The 17368-nt window shown below is 34.8% G+C and overlaps 4 protein-coding genes across 6 annotated transcripts; 2 read left to right on the forward strand and 2 right to left on the reverse strand.

Moving 5' to 3' along the window:
- Positions 1-160: 160 nt before the first annotated feature.
- Positions 161-5406, forward strand: LOC123313841 (transcription factor E2F5). Of its 3 annotated transcripts, none has more exons than XM_044898893.1 (6): positions 161-396; positions 454-563; positions 626-905; positions 959-1063; positions 1122-1275; positions 5049-5406. In XM_044898893.1, the coding sequence occupies exons 1-6, from the start codon at positions 292-294 to the stop codon at positions 5180-5182; spliced, it is 888 nt and encodes a 295-aa protein (XP_044754828.1). In that variant the 5' UTR covers positions 161-291; the 3' UTR covers positions 5183-5406. The 3 variants fall into 3 exon arrangements, with proteins under 3 accessions (XP_044754828.1, XP_044754827.1, XP_044754829.1); XM_044898892.1 differs by having other exon boundaries at positions 162-399; XM_044898894.1 differs by having other exon boundaries at positions 236-376.
- Positions 1622-4404, reverse strand: LOC123313840 (ATP synthase subunit beta, mitochondrial-like). The gene is made up of 2 exons (XM_044898891.1): positions 3132-4404; positions 1622-2146 (listed from the first exon to the last, which is right to left on the reverse strand). Exons 1-2 carry the CDS (start codon positions 4246-4248, stop codon positions 1725-1727), a joined length of 1539 nt encoding a protein of 512 aa, XP_044754826.1. The 5' UTR covers positions 4249-4404; the 3' UTR covers positions 1622-1724.
- Positions 5407-6725: 1319 nt separating the features above from the next.
- On the forward strand, positions 6726-14240 carry LOC123313784 (gametogenetin-binding protein 2-like). Its single transcript, XM_044898795.1, has 9 exons — positions 6726-6982; positions 7130-7320; positions 7553-7696; positions 7757-8007; positions 9531-9699; positions 10378-10810; positions 10915-11086; positions 13035-13291; positions 13731-14240. The coding sequence occupies exons 1-9, from the start codon at positions 6875-6877 to the stop codon at positions 13902-13904; spliced, it is 1899 nt and encodes a 632-aa protein (XP_044754730.1). The 5' UTR covers positions 6726-6874; the 3' UTR covers positions 13905-14240.
- A 944-nt stretch (positions 14241-15184) lies between these two features.
- Positions 15185-16700, reverse strand: LOC123313007 (3-oxoacyl-[acyl-carrier-protein] synthase, mitochondrial). The gene is made up of 2 exons (XM_044897664.1): positions 16581-16700; positions 15185-16492 (listed from the first exon to the last, which is right to left on the reverse strand). Exon 2 carries the CDS (start codon positions 16451-16453, stop codon positions 15197-15199), a length of 1257 nt encoding a protein of 418 aa, XP_044753599.1. The 5' UTR covers positions 16454-16492; positions 16581-16700; the 3' UTR covers positions 15185-15196.
- Positions 16701-17368: the final 668 nt, after the last annotated feature.

The raw sequence follows: 17368 nt of genomic DNA on the forward strand, positions 1-17368 counted from the left end.
TGGGTTATAATCACAGAAATTTTTATGATATTTCTATGGAAAAAACAAAGATTTTTTATTCTGTGATCAGTTTGTCACAGCACACCATAGAACAATAACAAAACACAGACAGACACACGGATAAACCACAGTGATTGTGTTGTCTTGATGTTGTCTGTGATTCAGAGTCAGAGGTATTCTGTGGATTGAAGTGTCAGATATTCATGAAGGGGGAGAGGAATAATTTTAAAATTGAAAAAAATTCGTATCAACATTTCAACTACTTCATATTCCTTTCTGCCTAAATGTAAAATGTCGGAAAGTTCGCAAAGTAGATTTGAGAAATCTTTAGGTTTATTAACGACCAAATTTGTTAACCTTTTACAAAAATCAGCAGGTGGAGTTTTAGATCTCAAAGTGGTTGGCTATAAAAGTATTAAAGTTCTTCTTTTAACTCATATTCACTAATTTTAGGCAGCCGATATGCTTGAAGTCAGGCAAAAAAGGAGAATTTATGATATAACAAATGTATTAGAGGGCATTGGTTTGATAGAGAAGAAGAATAAAAATAGTATACAATGGAAGTCAGTAATCCTATTATATATCCGTTTTAATGAATTTATTCAAAATATTGTTCTTTTTGCAGACCTTATACTTATAAAAACTCATTACCTGGTTGTAATACACAGGAATTTGCAATTAAAGCAACTAATTTAAAAAAGGAGCTTTCAAAACTGGATGAATATGAACTGGAATTAGATAAACATAGGACATGGGTTGAACAAAGTATCAAAAATATTACAGAAGATATAGAAACCAAAAAAATGTTATATATTACGCATAATGATTTAAAGAAATGCTTTTGTGAAGACCAATCTGTTGTTGTTGTTAACTGTCCTGTGGGAGCAACAAGTGTTAAGTTTCAAGTGAAGTAGATAATTACTAATAATGAATTATGGTTTTCATATTATTTTTTTAGAATACTGATGATCAATATTGCCTTAAAATGAAATCATTTTCAAACCCTATGATAGCAAATTTATTGACTTATGAGGGTGAACCTGAAATTCAAATCAAGAAAAAGGTAAAGAAAATAATATTTAATTATTACAAGTTAGCATTCTTCATATTTATATCTTTAGGATAATTTTGTGAGAAGAGAAGCTGATGAAAATGAATCACATGCAAAAAGAAAGAAATTCGAGGTAGATGAGGATCCGGATTTGGCTGCTGCTGAAATAATATTTAGAAACAATAGAGACAGAAGAAGAAATAACGGTATCAGGATATCTGATGGTAAGTGTTCAAATGTAGGGCCTAGTAAAATATTTCTATATTCAATATTTCTGAAGACTATTGAATAAGTGCTCTAAATGTTTCAAGAATATACATTTACATTTAAGGACAACTATACCTGAAATCAAATTTTTTTATTGAATATTAAGAGTTGTTAGATTAATCTCAAATTGTTAAGTATATGTGAGACTCAAATATCTATGAATATAAATGATGAAGGTATTCAGATCTAAAAGAAGTATGAAATTCAATTTTTTTCACATCGAATTAAAGTCAAGAAATAAATTAATTTAATTGAATGGAATGAGAACAAAATACCTGCTAATCAGTAGACAGAACCTGCACATATTGAAGCATTAATATATTCTAAAAAATTTTAACAATCTGTAGGTCCGCAAGTATTTAAATTTCTGAAATGATACTTATTACACCTTTTATGGGCAATTATCTCAAACAGATCTTTCAGTAGCCAGTTGTTCAGCCTTTTTCATAACATCTTCAATATTACCAACCATGTAAAAAGCCATTTCAGGAATGTGATCCATTTCGCCCCTCAGAATTTTCTGAAATCCTTTCACAGTGTCTTCAAGAGGTACTAATTTTCCTGGATGCCCGGTGAACACTTCTGCTACTTGGAAAGGTTGAGATAGGAAACGTTGAATTTTTCTAGCTCTCGCTACTGTCAATTTATCATCCTCAGATAACTCATCCATGCCCAGAATGGCAATGATATCCTGGAGAGATTTGTAGTTCTGCAATGTTTTTTGTATATTTCTGGCTACCTGGTAGTGTTCTTCTCCTACTACTATAGGGTCCATAATTCGAGAAGTTGAATCTAATGGATCCACTGCAGGGTAAATGCCAAGCTCTGCTGCAATATTAATTTCAAAATTCAGTATGACTCTTTCTCACATACTGCTCGTTATTGAACACATTTGGCTTGAATTGAAGATAGAATTATAGATGCCCTAGTTTATATTTATTTCAAATTAAATTCGAAGACTTCGTGGAACTTTGAGAGCTTGTGATTTTTCTATTAGGGCTTTGTGTCATTTGGATAAACTAGAGAAAATTGAATTGTACATCAGATTTTGAGAAATAATGTAAGCCAGTTAAATTTTCTTGGCAAGAAATAGCTCCCACCTCTGGTTTTTGCTAGACAATGAAATATATTTCGGTAATTCCAAAATGTATTTCTCAGCCAATAAAATGAATTTTTTCTATAGAATGTAAATTAATCTCAAAAAAACACTTTTTCTCTTTATTGATTGAGAAGACCCAACTCCATTGCCCCTTCTCAGTTCAAATGAGCACAAGTCGCCACTACAACACTAGGATGGAGTACTGACCCTCCGGAGCACATTACATTTGTTTAGAGTAAAAACCCAATAAAATATAACCACAAACTGATATTTCTCTGATGATGCCTACCTCAATTGTGGGCAAAACGTCAGATGAAATACCTGAAAGATCAACGAAAACTTACACGGATATAACACATGAGTAAAAATGAATTTCCGTGAAGAAGTACTAAATAAGAAATAAATCAGACTGGCAGTAATCTGCACTTTCAGTATACCATGGAGACGACATCGAAGATGAGTAGCGATAAACCGATTTCGCTCTTGTTTTAACTCGTCAGTATCGCATAACTCAACCAAACGATGCCGACTGAATGAAGCAGAGTACTGCTATTGCTACTCACTTTCGATGTCAGCACGTTCTTCATGGTATACTGAAAGTGTGAATTTCTGTCAGTCCGATTTATAATCTGTTATCTTTCACAGCCTTTCGGTGTTGAACAATCTTCATTAGTACTATTTCGAAAAATTATTTGTTAAGTGTTTCTCAATTACCTATAGCTCTAGACAAAACAGTTGTTGCATCCAAATGAGCAAATGTTGTTGCTGGTGCAGGATCTGTCAAATCATCTGCAGGTACATATACTGCTTGTACAGATGTAATAGATCCTTTCTTTGTTGAAGTTATTCTCTCTTGCATAGATCCCATATCTGTAGCAAGTGTGGGTTGATAACCAACAGCAGATGGTATTCTCCCCAGCAGGGCTGATACTTCAGAACCCGCTTGAGTGAATCTAAAAATATTGTCGATAAAGAGAAGTACATCTTGACCTTCTTTATCCCTGAAATATTCAGCAATGGTTAATCCAGTCAAAGCTACTCTTGCTCTTGCTCCTGGCGGTTCATTCATTTGTCCATAAACTAAGGCTACTTTTGAAGTGCCCTCCTTCAAGTTTATAACTCCCGATTCGATCATTTCCATGTATAAATCGTTTCCTTCGCGGGTCCTTTCACCTACACCGGCAAACACCGAATATCCACCGTGTGCTTTCGCTATATTGTTTATGAGTTCCATTATTAGGACAGTCTTCCCTACGCCAGCCCCACCAAATAGTCCTATTTTACCACCTTTAGCATAAGGTGCCAGCAAGTCGACCACTTTAATCCCCGTGACTAATATCTCTTGCTTGACGCTCATGTCCACAAACTCCGGCGCTTCTGCATGGATAGACGCCAGATTTTGGGATCCAATGGGTCCTCTCTCGTCTATCGGTTCCCCAATAACGTTTATTATTCTGCCTAGAGTTTCTCTACCAACAGGTATGCGTATGGGATATCCGGTATCGTCCACTCGTTGTCCTCTAACGAGTCCTTCGGTACCGTCCATTGCTATGGTCCGGACCGAGTTCTCGCCTAAATGTTGTGCCACTTCCAGGACGAGACGGGGTTTTCGATCATGAACTTCAAGGGCGTTCAAAATGGGCGGTAGGATCTCGCTGAATTGAACATCTACCACGGCTCCAATTACCGCCACTATCTTTCCCGAACCAGCGCTCAACTTTTCCGTTTTTTCCGGCTTTGTTGCAGATTTTGAAGATTCTAATCTTGAAAATCTGTTAAACGGTGGAACTCTTGTCCTTAAGGATCTGGCTGTTCTTTTTAAAGTCAGCATGTTTACTTATCTCTTTATATTATATCAGTATACGTGAATCACTGACAGTTATTATTGTCATTAGATTAAACATAATAATACCCCGGCAACTACATTTTTGTTTAAGCCATATTATACAAGGTGAATCCAAAATGTCAAGCAATATTTCTGGGGTTGAAAGAATCGGTGTTCCTCGAATGAACTTCAAAAGGACGATGCTCCTATACTTGGTACTTCTACTACTCCTAGTGGAGCCTTTCACTCGATAAAAATTCAAAATTCAGTGCATAATTTCAGGGGTATATTCCATGAATAATTTTAAGACAAAAAGTTCGTATAAATGTAAATGCGGAAACGCTTAGTTACGGAGCTACAGGGTGTTAAAAGTTAAAATTATTTTTTCTATACAGCTGCTGCAGTTTTCGACATATTTGGCTCAAAATTGAAACATTCATTAAACTAAAGGTTTTGAGTAATCGGGTGTGCCAAATAATAATGATAATAATTTTTCCGCGGTCTTTTTCCATTCATCTCCCCAGGATATTAAAAAAAATTACAACATTTTTTTTCAATATCTTACTCTTTGAAAGCTACGCTTTCTGAATCTTACTAATCGAAGTAGTATGTGTAGATAACATATCTTGGTACACTAAAAACATATGCAGTATTTGAGTTCATTAGGGTACTACTTCTGAAAACTGAGGTTGTAACGATCTCAATGAATGATTCCAAGCATATAAGTTTTTTGATAAACACTAAATACATATTTCTTGGCGAATTACAATAAAAACAACAGCAGTATAAATTTTTTTGATTTTTAGGGGTTGACCCCTTTTTGAGATTGAGCCCCGTACCTCTGAATGAAGATTACAACTTTAGTCTAGATGAAACTGAAGGTGTTACAGATCTGTTTGATATTAAAGACCAAAATAATGTAATCAAAAATGACCTATGACATGTGATTTAGTATGTATTTTACTGTATATTATTGAGATCAAAATTTATATTGGTATATAAAAAAATCATTTTCATTATGTATTGCTTCCAGTAATTCGTTAATTTGTTATTGTTTTTTTTTTCTTTGAAAAATGGATATATGAAGAAATTAATTTTGTATTTTTTTAAAATGTACATTTTTATGGAATGATACATAATTAAAGATTGTATTGTGTATCAAAATGAGTTTTTTAATTGTGTACTCCAAGTCCTACTCCCAGTATTTTGAAAGAATTTAATAAGAATTATGACTGTGAGTTTCCTAAATAACATATATTGCCTTATATATAGTGCATTTCCTTCGAGATCTAACATTATGTATTTCATTCCACTGAGGAGCATAAACAAGTCTCAAAATCTAATATTTTATATTTTTCGTCTGGCCAGAAACAGTTTTGAGGATTAGGACATAAAACAACCCTTCGATTGTTTAATACAGTAATTACAAAGAGTAACAACTCTTTGGTAATTGCAAGGTGTCCTATAGTCCATTAAAAAATTGACATCTGACTATAGACCAAAGGATAACTCTTTCCAGTGACATCAAACATGTTGTATGTTTGATACAGTTATATCCTTGTATAAGGACAATGGTAGTGTCATGCCATACAGTGTTGAACAGAAAAGTCCTCTTTGGTTTGCTACAGTCACTGTAAAAAGTCTAGACTTACACATTTGTTATTAAGTCATTGTTGAAAGTCTAGACTTGCACATTTGTTATAAAGTCACTGTAATGAAAATCTTCGGTTTTCTAACGAGGAGTTAGAGTCACTGTATTTGGTTCTACAATTACTCTAATAAGAGTCCAAGGGTTTGGTAAGAGACGTAAGAGTAACAACAGTTATTACTCTTTGCTGACAACAGAGACTTTTTAATTATAGTGACTTTATGACAAATGTGTAGTCTAGACTTTTTACCAAAGATATTACACTATCTTTGCTTTTTACAGTCACTGTATTTGGTTCTCTGTCTCTATCGACATCTGTTGACCTAAAGGAAAAACTCCTTGAAACTTCGGTGTTGAAGAAAGTCTCTGTAAACAGTCTAGACTTCACATTTGTTATAAATTCCATGGAGCATTAAAAAGTCTCTGTTGTCTGCAAAGTAACGGCTGTTACTTCTTGTTAGAGTCACTGTATTGGTTCTCTGTCTCTAGCGACATCTGTTGACCAATTTCTGAAGAAAAACTCCTTGCAACTTCGGCGTTGAAAAAAGTCTCTGGCAGTACATTTCAGGCATTGATGTGAGGCGAAAATTCCCATTTCACTCCATATTGATTTCGATCGTTGATTGAAGTATTCAATCAATATGTTCAATATGTTTCATATCATATCATATTTGTAACATTAGACATGTTCCGTTGTCTATATTATATTAATAATCGTTTTGTTATTATATATTATATTATGATTATTTTTGCAAATATATTATGAAGAAAACACTAGACCATAAAAAATGGTGAGAATTTCAAAGTTGACGTTTCTTCCAACTTTTGACAGTCTCGATAACCAATGACATCTGACTGATTTGTCGTTGAAATTTTTTATTGCTAATGGTAGTGTGTCATGTTGTATTATTTCGGAAGTAACTGATTATTGCTCGAAGGAATAAATAGTTACGACTCAAAAGACATCAATACTTATCAACAACAATGAACATTAAAGAGAAAATACCCAAATTAGTAGACGTGTATCGCCCGTCTCCTAAAAATCCACTCTCCAAGAGGCAGTTACCCCTTGTTGTGGATGAGAACTTAACGGTAAATATAAAACTATACAAAAGTATCTCCCTTTAGGCTAACTTTATTTTATGGAGCCCCTACAGATATCAATGATATAGTTTTCTTTTATCTGAAACGATTGACCTATTAATAATTGAAGCGAATTTTTCATCTAATTTCTTTCAGTTGGTTATGGATTTAAATGGATCTGGAATAGTGTGTGACAATCCTCTCATCAAAGGAAAAGATCTTGAAGATTTCATTAAGAAATGGACTAAATTAACAGAACAAGAATTAAGGTCATCTATACAAATTTCGAAGAATCAGTTGTTAACAGTTCTGAACCAAAATGTTCCATGTGTTGGATGTAGAAGAAGGTAAATAGTAGAAACTTCTTTGAAATTAGATTTGTTCAGTTTGTTTCTATTCATGCAAAATACATAGGAAATCTATAATCTCATTATAGTATTTATTAAGTTTTCAGTTTGATTAATTTCAGAAAAATTAGCAATTTAAGTCTATTATTAGAGCATATTTATCAAATTCAATAATCTGAATTTAAAAGTATAGAAATACATTTATTGGAAGTAATGAACTTTTTTTTTTTAGTGTTGAAAGACTGTACTACCAGCTTTTCAAATTTGGGCATCCCACTCTAGAACCATTAATGGTAACAAAAGAAGGCATCATTACAATTCAAGAAGACATATGTTTTCAGCCGCTAATACTGGGTTCTATTTTCCATGAACATGCGTGAGTATAAAAATTAGCCAAGCTCCTTTATAAAGCAAGTTACATTGCTTATTTTTACAGATTAAGTTTAGCTCAGTTGATTGAAAACCAACCAAAAAGGAACAAGAAAAGTTTGAGGTGTCGTTTACATTCACTTGACTCTCAAAGGAGCCGTCCTCTAACTCCAGTATGGCATGAAGTGTGGGAATGTATGGAACCTGAATGTAAAAAAGAAGTCTGCATTATTGAAGCCCCAACATTGCATGCAACACTGGAGACATACCTCAGAAAACATAGATTTTGTGGCGAATGTCGCACTAAAGTGTTGAAGGGTAAGTGCTTAATGAAGTGTATCTTTTTATCTGTTATTTTGTACAATTGCAGAGTGGAAAAAACTGAATAGTAGCATTTGAATATATGTTACGTGTTATTGATATTTCCCTCTTTATAAGGCTGTATAACCAATATCGTTTCCCTTATATTAATTGTAGAAATAAAACTTTTATGGTCCAAATCCACAATGAGATTTTTTGGGGAGATTTTTTTTCTCATGATATAATAATCTCATTAATATCAAAATTTCATAAGAAGACTTGTTTCATCATGTTAACACAAGATTGTGAGTCTCACATGAGACATTTCTTCCATATGCTGCATGCGAGATAAATTGTGACTGCTGTTATAAATCTTTGTTAGATTTCGATAATGAGTTCAATTGCATCTCTCATATGTGTGCTTCGCTTTCTTATAGCAGATTTTATGTTTATTTTTCGGAAATCATAGGCAGTTATCCGAAGGAAGTCGTTATAACATTCCAGATTATATCTTTCTAATTCTTCGATTAATGTTGTCATTATTCTAGTTTTCTCGTGCCTTTTAATCCAATATCTTCCCAAATTTTGTGAGAACATTTTGGCTTATAAAACCAAGATATAGTGATGAGGTAACAATCTGCTCTTAGCTCTTTTGATTGACATCTTCCAAAATCAACAGACAACAATAATAAATATTTCTTTCAATCAAGGTAACTACTAATGTGAAAACAGCTCATTTGGAGATATTTCTCTCATGATAGAAAAATCTCATATCTCGAGTGTTTCCCAAAAATATGTCACGTTCTGTGGAAACACATCTCATAGTGGATTCACGCCTTCAGAATTCACAAACTGAGGGTTCCCATACTTTTCAGTTTACGGCGCACTTATAGGTTTTTTATTTTGTTTCGGCGACCTAGCTAATTGAAGTAGGGTACAATGATACTAATCTAACAACATACATTGTTCAAATTGTTTTGTTGGTTTTTTTATTTGCGGAAACTTAAGTTTAAGGACTAGTAAATCCTGAACATAATAGACTTTCTAGTGCACACTTAGGGAACCCCTGATACAGTAATAAGAAAAGCTAAAACAGCTGGATAGATTAAAATCAATAGGATTTGTCACACTTCAGATGAGGACGAAAGTGTAAAATTTCACATCAATACATTAAAAATTGGGAACTGTTGTGTGCCCACAGACATTCTTTTGAAAAATTCAAATAACTTGAAAACCGTTTTTCCGATTTCCGCCAAAATCAATAGGCTTCTTAGCCTTGTTGCTCTCCATAATCCTGAAGAAATTGAGCCTGATAGCTTCAAAGTTGTGCCCCATAATAATGCCTTGCATACAGACAAAATTTTTTTTTTAAGATTCTGAATTTAAGTCCTCTGAAAAGGAGTATGTGTGAAGTTTTTTCCAAATGTAAGGACGCGCATATAAGCTCCACAGGAGCTTATGCTGCCCTTATCTAATCAATTTGAATTATTATTAAAACAGAAATAGAAGTTGATCTCTTTTATCAATCAAATTGTTTTCAGCATATTCGTTATTGGTAGAGGAACCAGATCCTTGCAAAGAGAAAGGATATGTTTCTTCACTTTATTCAGGTATAAAGAGGTGTCTCCCCGATAAGCACATACACTTGCAAACAAAGACTGAATACATAACAAAGTTGATAAGTAGGGCTGAACCTGAACTTCTAGGAAGGTGAGTCAATTTTATAGAATAATACTAGAATGCCTTTGTTATGACTACTTCAAAACATTATTCTACTTGCAGCGACTTCAGGAAAATAATGACTATTTAGTAATTGCTACATTCTGATTGTATATTCGAATGTTATGGTACCTTGATAAGTGCGATTATAGCATTTTGCCCATTGTTTTATAAATAATTTTATTGCAGTTTTTCATTTTGATGGTTATCCTTGAATACAATTTTCCTGCCAATTCGAAATTTTCAAAAATGTATTGAATTTAAATCCCTGAGGGAAAATCTCTATTGTTAACTCAAAATATCTTTCATCACTGACCAAATTTATTAGGTTATTTCAAAATTTAATCTAAAAACCTTTATTTGGTCTTGATCATCTGATGAAATAAATCATCAGGTACTGAAATATAACAGATTTTTATGGTGGCAATAAAATGATTCATTCAGGGTTAATAGATTTGAGAATGTTTGTTCATAAACAATAGCATTTGAAACACTACCAGAAGTACTTGGGTTTTTAGAATATTTTCAAATTATCTACCATCTGAAATTCCTGCAAATATTCGAAAATGCTGAAAAAAACTCTAATTTAGCACAATGTATGTAATTGAACTACATACTTGCATCATTTATTCATGGAATAAATTTTTCGATTTTCGCAAATTTTTTCAGCCGGAGAGAACGACACGCAAAAACATTGGAGATAGCCCAAGAGGAAGTTCTCACATGCTTAGGGATATGCATGTACGAACGTCTGCATCGCATTTATATGCGGATGAGAGAGGAAGAATGTACCTGTCAAGTTTTCGCAGCTGTTGCAGTAGACACATTGAGCCGAAGTTTCGAAACAGCGGTCGAACTTAAACAGGGAGTCTCTCAATTGCAACTTTTATATGAGGAACTAGCAAAGGAAGAACAAATGAAGCAAAGTCGTAAGGATCAGAAAAAGATCAAGCGCAAACGTAGAAAGGGCAAATGTACAGATATCGATTCAAAGGAGTTGTGTAATGACTGCGATGAAGAAGACGATGACAAAGATGGTCTTGAGAAAGTTTGTGATTGCTCAGAAAATGAGAACGAGTCGATTAAATGTGAATGTAATCAAGTAAGCAGAATTTCGTTTCTACATACCAGTTTTTTTTTTCAAAGGAAATCTACAGTTAGAACTCTGATTACTTCTTTACATTTGTTGTTGCTTTTTTTTTTCAGACAGAAAATCCACAAGATGACAACTACGAGTGTTCTAATCTTTGCAATAATTTGAATGATTCACAGTGCAGTACAGATAATGTGAATGATTGTACATGTGGTTCCTCACCAGGTGAAAAATCTGATAGTCAAGTTCCCTTCCGTTGTGATAACTGCAATGTACCCAATGGAGGTGAGTACTTTGGAATAATCTTCTTTTTTATTATTTCACAATTAACTGAATAAAGCAAAGGAAATGTTTTTTTTTTTTTCAATCAAACGGTTCAGAAACACTTGCCAACCTTGTTAATACTTCACAAAAATCCTACAATGGAAAAGTATTTTTTTTTTATTATATGAGGTGTTTTCAAAGTAGAGGCTTTTTCTAGGACACAGGTACTACTCTTCTTCGAAATAAATCATTTCAGCACAAATTGCATGTACAAATCATTCAAGACAGGGAGCTCAACCCTTGCAAAACCTTCATTGTACCCTTCACAAGAAGGAGAAAATTTCTAATTACTTCTCAGACTCTTTATGGCAAGTCAATTCCACTTGTGGAGGAATCTAGGCATTACCCTGGATTGAAAGCTTCACTGGAACTCGCATGTGGACAAAGTCATTCACAAAGCCAGGCCCTCACTTTGGGCTTGTCAAAGAATTTGTGCGCCAAAGCAGCTCTTCTGGCTGTATGTCATGGTGATTAAATCGCACCGAACGCAAACCAACCCAAAACAAATTTTGGGACTCCAGAGCATCCTCTTGTGTCATTATTTCAGGGGCATTACGCTCTACTCTAACCGAATTCCATTTTTGTACATTGAAAGGCGAGACTAACAACTTGCAGGCTCTACAACCTAACCGTGAACTATCCTGAAAATCTTATTTTCGTGCCCAAACAGCTCTTAGGAAGCGCTGACAAGGTGCCGGGCATCAGAACTGACCCGGTAATTACAAGAACCAGCCCAGGCAAAACAACTAAACATGGCTCTGTAGCCAGAGTTTACAGTCGTAGACCACTGACCGAGCTCAGTGCTAGTCTGGGCATACCAGCGACAGCTTTTCAGGCGGAAATCTTTGCCATTAACCTACGCGCCAATCCCCTGCTTCATAGAGGTTGGACGGGAAGGTACTCAAATTCAGATCTAACCTCTCCAAGTTGGAAAATCACAGCAGACTGCAACTTATTTGGGTGATGACGGAACGCCACTGGGTACGCAGTACCAAATATCATAATGCTACGTGCTAAACGTAGCCCATACATCGTTGGCTAGGATTTTCTAGAACCAATCTGAGATCCATAATGGCGGTTTTCACAGGACATTGTAGACTCAGATCCCATCAAAACTCAGCATCGTCAATGACCCGCTCTGCAGACTCTGCTTAAAGGAGGACGAACCGATTGAGCACATCCTCTGTGAATGCCCGGCGACAGACGGGGTCAGACTTCGAGTCTTTGGTTCTCTGAAAATGGTTCTAGAGGAACTCAAAAATCACTCCCCCTCCGACATCATCTACTTTTTGAGTAGGATGGGACTGGAGTGAGAGGTCTAGCTCTACGAGCTTGCCTGTGTGCTACAATAAACCGCTTGGTTGTAGTGGCCGGTTTGGTTTATCCGTCCAACACACCAAACAATCACAACAATCAGTAATCAGTAACTTATTTGGGTACCTGGACACTCAAGCTTGAGAGATAACGAGTTATTGGGTGCCCTGGACGGATAAGGTGCCACCTCAGCGTTTTATGGCCCGTAACCAACTATCAGCAGCAGCTTTATGAGGCAGAGGGTTCTAGAGTATTGGCGCAGCCGCTCTGGTCCGCACTACACCAAACCATTGGCCAGGATTTTACAGAACCAATCTGAGATCCATAATGTCGGTTTTCATGGGACTTTGCAGGCTCAGAGCTCACTTACGCAAACTGGGACTGAAAACCCTAAAGAGTTTCAGAAGACAGAACCATTGTTCATATCCTCTGTGACTGCCCGGTGGCAGATAGGGTCAGCCTTGGAATATTTGGTCCACTCGAGCTGAATAGGTTATAATATTTATAATATAATGTGCTGAAAATAGCAGGTTAGGTTTGGTTAGGCTATTCATTGAATTTGGACAGCAGGACATTAAAAAGTTCTATTTTTTAGGTGGAATTGAAGAATTTGGCAAAAAAGAAAGCGGCTCTTCCAGCGACCATTCCCATGACTGTGGCTATTCATCAGAAAATAATAATGGCTGCTGTGAAACTGGTTCCCTTGTATCCAGTATATCCAGTTCTCCTGAAGGCTCGGAAGTAGCGTGTTCAGACTCATGTTGCCATCATGAAACCAATTACGTGTCACATTATAGGCTCACATATGGTGGGAATGGATACTACCATCCCAGCTTACAGGAAATGTTAGATGTGAGTAGAACTCTGTTGATTTTTGTTTGGGAGCTTCATAAAAGTCAAATTTCATACGAACTACTAGAATAATTTTGAACTTGGAACATAGATACATGGAATAACAATTTCAGTGCTAGAAACGCATTTGTTCTCATCTATACATTCGATACTTCTCTGTCAAGCGCGACACTAGGGCAGCCTTACATGAAAAAATTTATGTACTTTCCAATTTTTTCGCATTAAAAATTGATGTGATAGTAATGTCCCAATAAAGTTTCTCAATTGTGATTTGCAACACTAAGCAACTCTCTCTTTCCAGTCTTTGGAAAACATTTTTTTTTTCCATTCCATGTATTGATGATCCAAGATTTGGAATGAGAATGCAAAACAATGAGAAGATGGAATTTATAAATTTCATTCCAGTTGTAGTAATCAGATTATTTTTTTCTTCCTGTAGGATAATAGTGATGATGATGATGACAATTGTTCAATACCAACAGAGGATTTGAATGAGTTCAATAAAAACAGGCAGTGGATTGAAGAACAACGTATGGAATTACGAGAAAAGTTAAAGGATAAATTCGCGCATTATTGTTTTTATGGTCCAACACCGCCACCCCGTTTATATTAGTTCAATCCAAGTATGCTTCAAATTGAATAATTTTCTCTTTCCAATAATTTTTCCGTTTCAGACCAAATTTTTTACAACAATAGGTTTCATTTTCAGATAAACAATTGAATGTTATTATTGCACAACAATTTTTTTTTCAATTATGAAATTTTTTTGAATATGTAAAACTTGATCGATCAAGAGATAAATATGTATACCTTTTATTTTACTAACATATTTGTTGCATTCCATGGGTTAAATGTTGAAAATAGAGTTGTTTTTTATAGGATTGGTGCACTATATGGCATCTTTCTTCATTCTATGTAAGAAATAAAGTAAATAAAATATTTATCAGGAGTGACTAAATTTTATCCATATCATATATTCATATTATCCCGATTCTCCATAGGTACCGAAGTACGCCTCAGCTCCGTTAAGTTTGTGAGTTTGTAGGAAAGAATCTATGGAACTAACCAATCAATTTTTAAAAGTGACAGGCTATATTTCATTTTGATCAATATTATTTTTTTCAAAATCTACCTCCCTTCCAAGATACAGCCTTTGGAAGGCTATGACGAGTTGGCAGTTTTTATTTTTTTTTCCGGGTTCTAAAAAAACACTGAGTCATAAAACTATACATAATATGAAGCACTAAGTAGATATTACTCACAATTTTTTATTATTAGGGGTTGCAAATAACAACTTGCTTGTAAGTTTTTAATTATTTCAAGAAAAGTACTGACTATCGAAATTTTGCAAGAGACTTTCATTCTCCAGAATTGAATGGGGAACCATAAGAGAATTTTATTTTTCGAAAATCTATCCCAAGAAAACAATTTTTGAAGGAAAATCGTAAGGGGTTGTAATTTTCGACCCCTAATAATAGTTATGATATCTAAAAAAATTGTGTGAGTAACACCTACTCAGTGCTTCATATTATGTATAGTTTTATGTCTTTATGATTATTCGTGTTTTGTTTTCAATTCCTAGATTTTTCAGGAAGAGTTTACGGCAAACGGCGATCTTATGCGTTAGTTCTTAGGAACTCTGCTTATACCCACCATAAAACCCGCAAAAGTTATGATGGATTTATGCAGAATTTCTGAGTCTTAAGAAAGGAAGAGTGGTCGTTTTCTTAGGTCTTGGTAACTGCTCTAAACTACCAAATCTCATGTTGTGTCAACATCGAATACTGTCTTCCACTCTTGTGTCATATTAACACATGCAAATTGCTTGTGAACATTTTTTGAATAAATACAAATTGATTTTTCATAACTTGGTATTAGTAAAAAAAAATCCAATTCTTTAAATAATTAGGTATATTGTCCTATACAAAGTGATGCATTTGTTCCACCAAATCCAAATGCATTTTTTAAAGCTATCCTTTTATCACTATTCCATTTTTGGCCCTTGTCAGGTACGAAATTAATGTCCTTATCTTCGCTATTTTCTAAGTTTATAGTTGGAGGTAAAATACCTTCTTGTACAGCTTTGATAGTGAAGACCGCCTCTAAATTACCAGCAGCACCTAATAAGTGTCCATGTGCCCCTTTAGTAGATGAAACGCTCAAGTGGTCAATCTTATCACTGAATAGTTTTCTGATTGCTTTGAGTTCTATTGTGTCTCCCAAAGGAGTTGATGTCGCATGAGCATTGATATAAGTTAATCTATCAACCGTTATGTTAGCATCTTTGATGGCTCTTTGCATTGCTAACAAAGCACCTGTACCATCAGATTTTGGAGCTGTTAAGTGAGAAGCATCACCAGATAAGCCATATCCAAGAATTTCAGCATAAATATTTGCATTTCTCCTGATAGCATGTTCCCTTTCCTCTAAAATAAGTATAGCTGAACCTTCACCCATCACAAATCCATCTCTTTTAGTATCAAATGGACGTGAAGCTTTCTCAGGATTATCATTGAATGAGGTACTCAATGCTCGCAACCTACAGAATGCGGCAATTGATAAAGGTGATATGCAAGCTTCTGTTCCACCACAAACCATAATATCAGCATCACTACTTCGAATGAACCTAAATGAATCACCTATCGCATGAGCACCTGTAGCACAGGCTGTCGAAACTGAATGATTAGGACCGCGAAAACCATATTTTATACTTATCTGTCCAGCAGCCATATTTGGCAATATCCTAGGAACGAAAAAAGGACTCACGTTTCGATAACCTTTATTCAATGCATCGTTTGTGTCACAAATATCTTGAAGATCTACCATACCCATACCGATCGCTACTCCAGTTCGTAACTTGGTTTCTTCTTCAGTTTCAAGGAGCTTTGCATCCGTAAGAGCTTCTTCTGTAGCTAAGAGAGCATAAGCAGTGGCAGAACCCATTGTTTTCAGTTCTGTCTTTGAAAAATGACGAGAAAGATCAATTCGTTTGCCATCAGATTTAATGAAACCAGCAACTTTGCAAGGCAATTTCTCGAATTTCGGCCCTTCTAATTTTGTTATGCCGCAATTGCCGGCTATTATATTTTTCCAAGATTCTTTTAGACTTCCTCCTACTGGGGATATTACCCCCATACCAGTTACAACAACCCTCCTTTGCATTTTGATAAAACCAGAGTTTGTCTCTGATAAAACATTCAACTAAAAAAGATTGAATCGAAGATCTATATCATATATCTTATTTCATATGTCCAAAGATATTGATCTCTTCGATTATGTCTATATTTACCTCATTAATCTTTGGATTAAATTTCTGTAAATTTGAAAAATGTATATTTTTATTTTTCAAATTTTGAGGTTAGTCCTCCTCTTCTTTTTCTTCTCAAACAAGGAAACAAGCTCTTTCGAGTAAAACAAGGGTGTGTTCTGTGGCTCTTTCTCACGAATAATATTTACAGAAAAGAAATTCGATATTAATTATCCTATCGAAGAAAATAACACTTGCCAATAAAAATAATTATATCGAAGTTTTTCCTTCCTTTCCGATCAAATTCAGAGCCTTTTATCATAATTAAGATGTCTAAAACACTGGTGTGTGCACTTGTCACTTTTTGCAGGCATCAACATTTCAGAAAATCGGGGATATGGGATCAGTTTCGTGGCGGCGCCACCATGTCATTTGCTTCCTTCTATCCTTGTTCTATCAAACAAAGTCCAAGATACTCTCTCGTTTTATTTTGTTTTTCGTTGATATCGAATATCGATCAACGAGTGCAAAATAAAAACTGGCCCATTTTGTCAGCTGTTAAGGAATATTTGTGATTTACAGTTCAATTTTCTTTGTAAAAACAAATTTGTCAACATTTCAACACTACCGAATAAAGGTTCAAAGGAGTATTTACTGTTCTTCTTCAAGATAATTTCCGTTTGACAAGTTGAATTCGTGAGGGGGGTAATTCAATATGATTTTAATAAAACACAATTGATTGGTCAAATATCCAATATATTCAGTTGATAGAAAGGTAATTTTCACTATATCTATTCAGGAAGAATATTTGAAGAACAAACTCGAATAGA

The sequence above is a fragment of the Coccinella septempunctata genome, chromosome 5 (genome assembly GCF_907165205.1).
Source record: "Coccinella septempunctata chromosome 5, icCocSept1.1, whole genome shotgun sequence".
NCBI lineage: Eukaryota > Metazoa > Arthropoda > Insecta > Coleoptera > Coccinellidae > Coccinella > Coccinella septempunctata.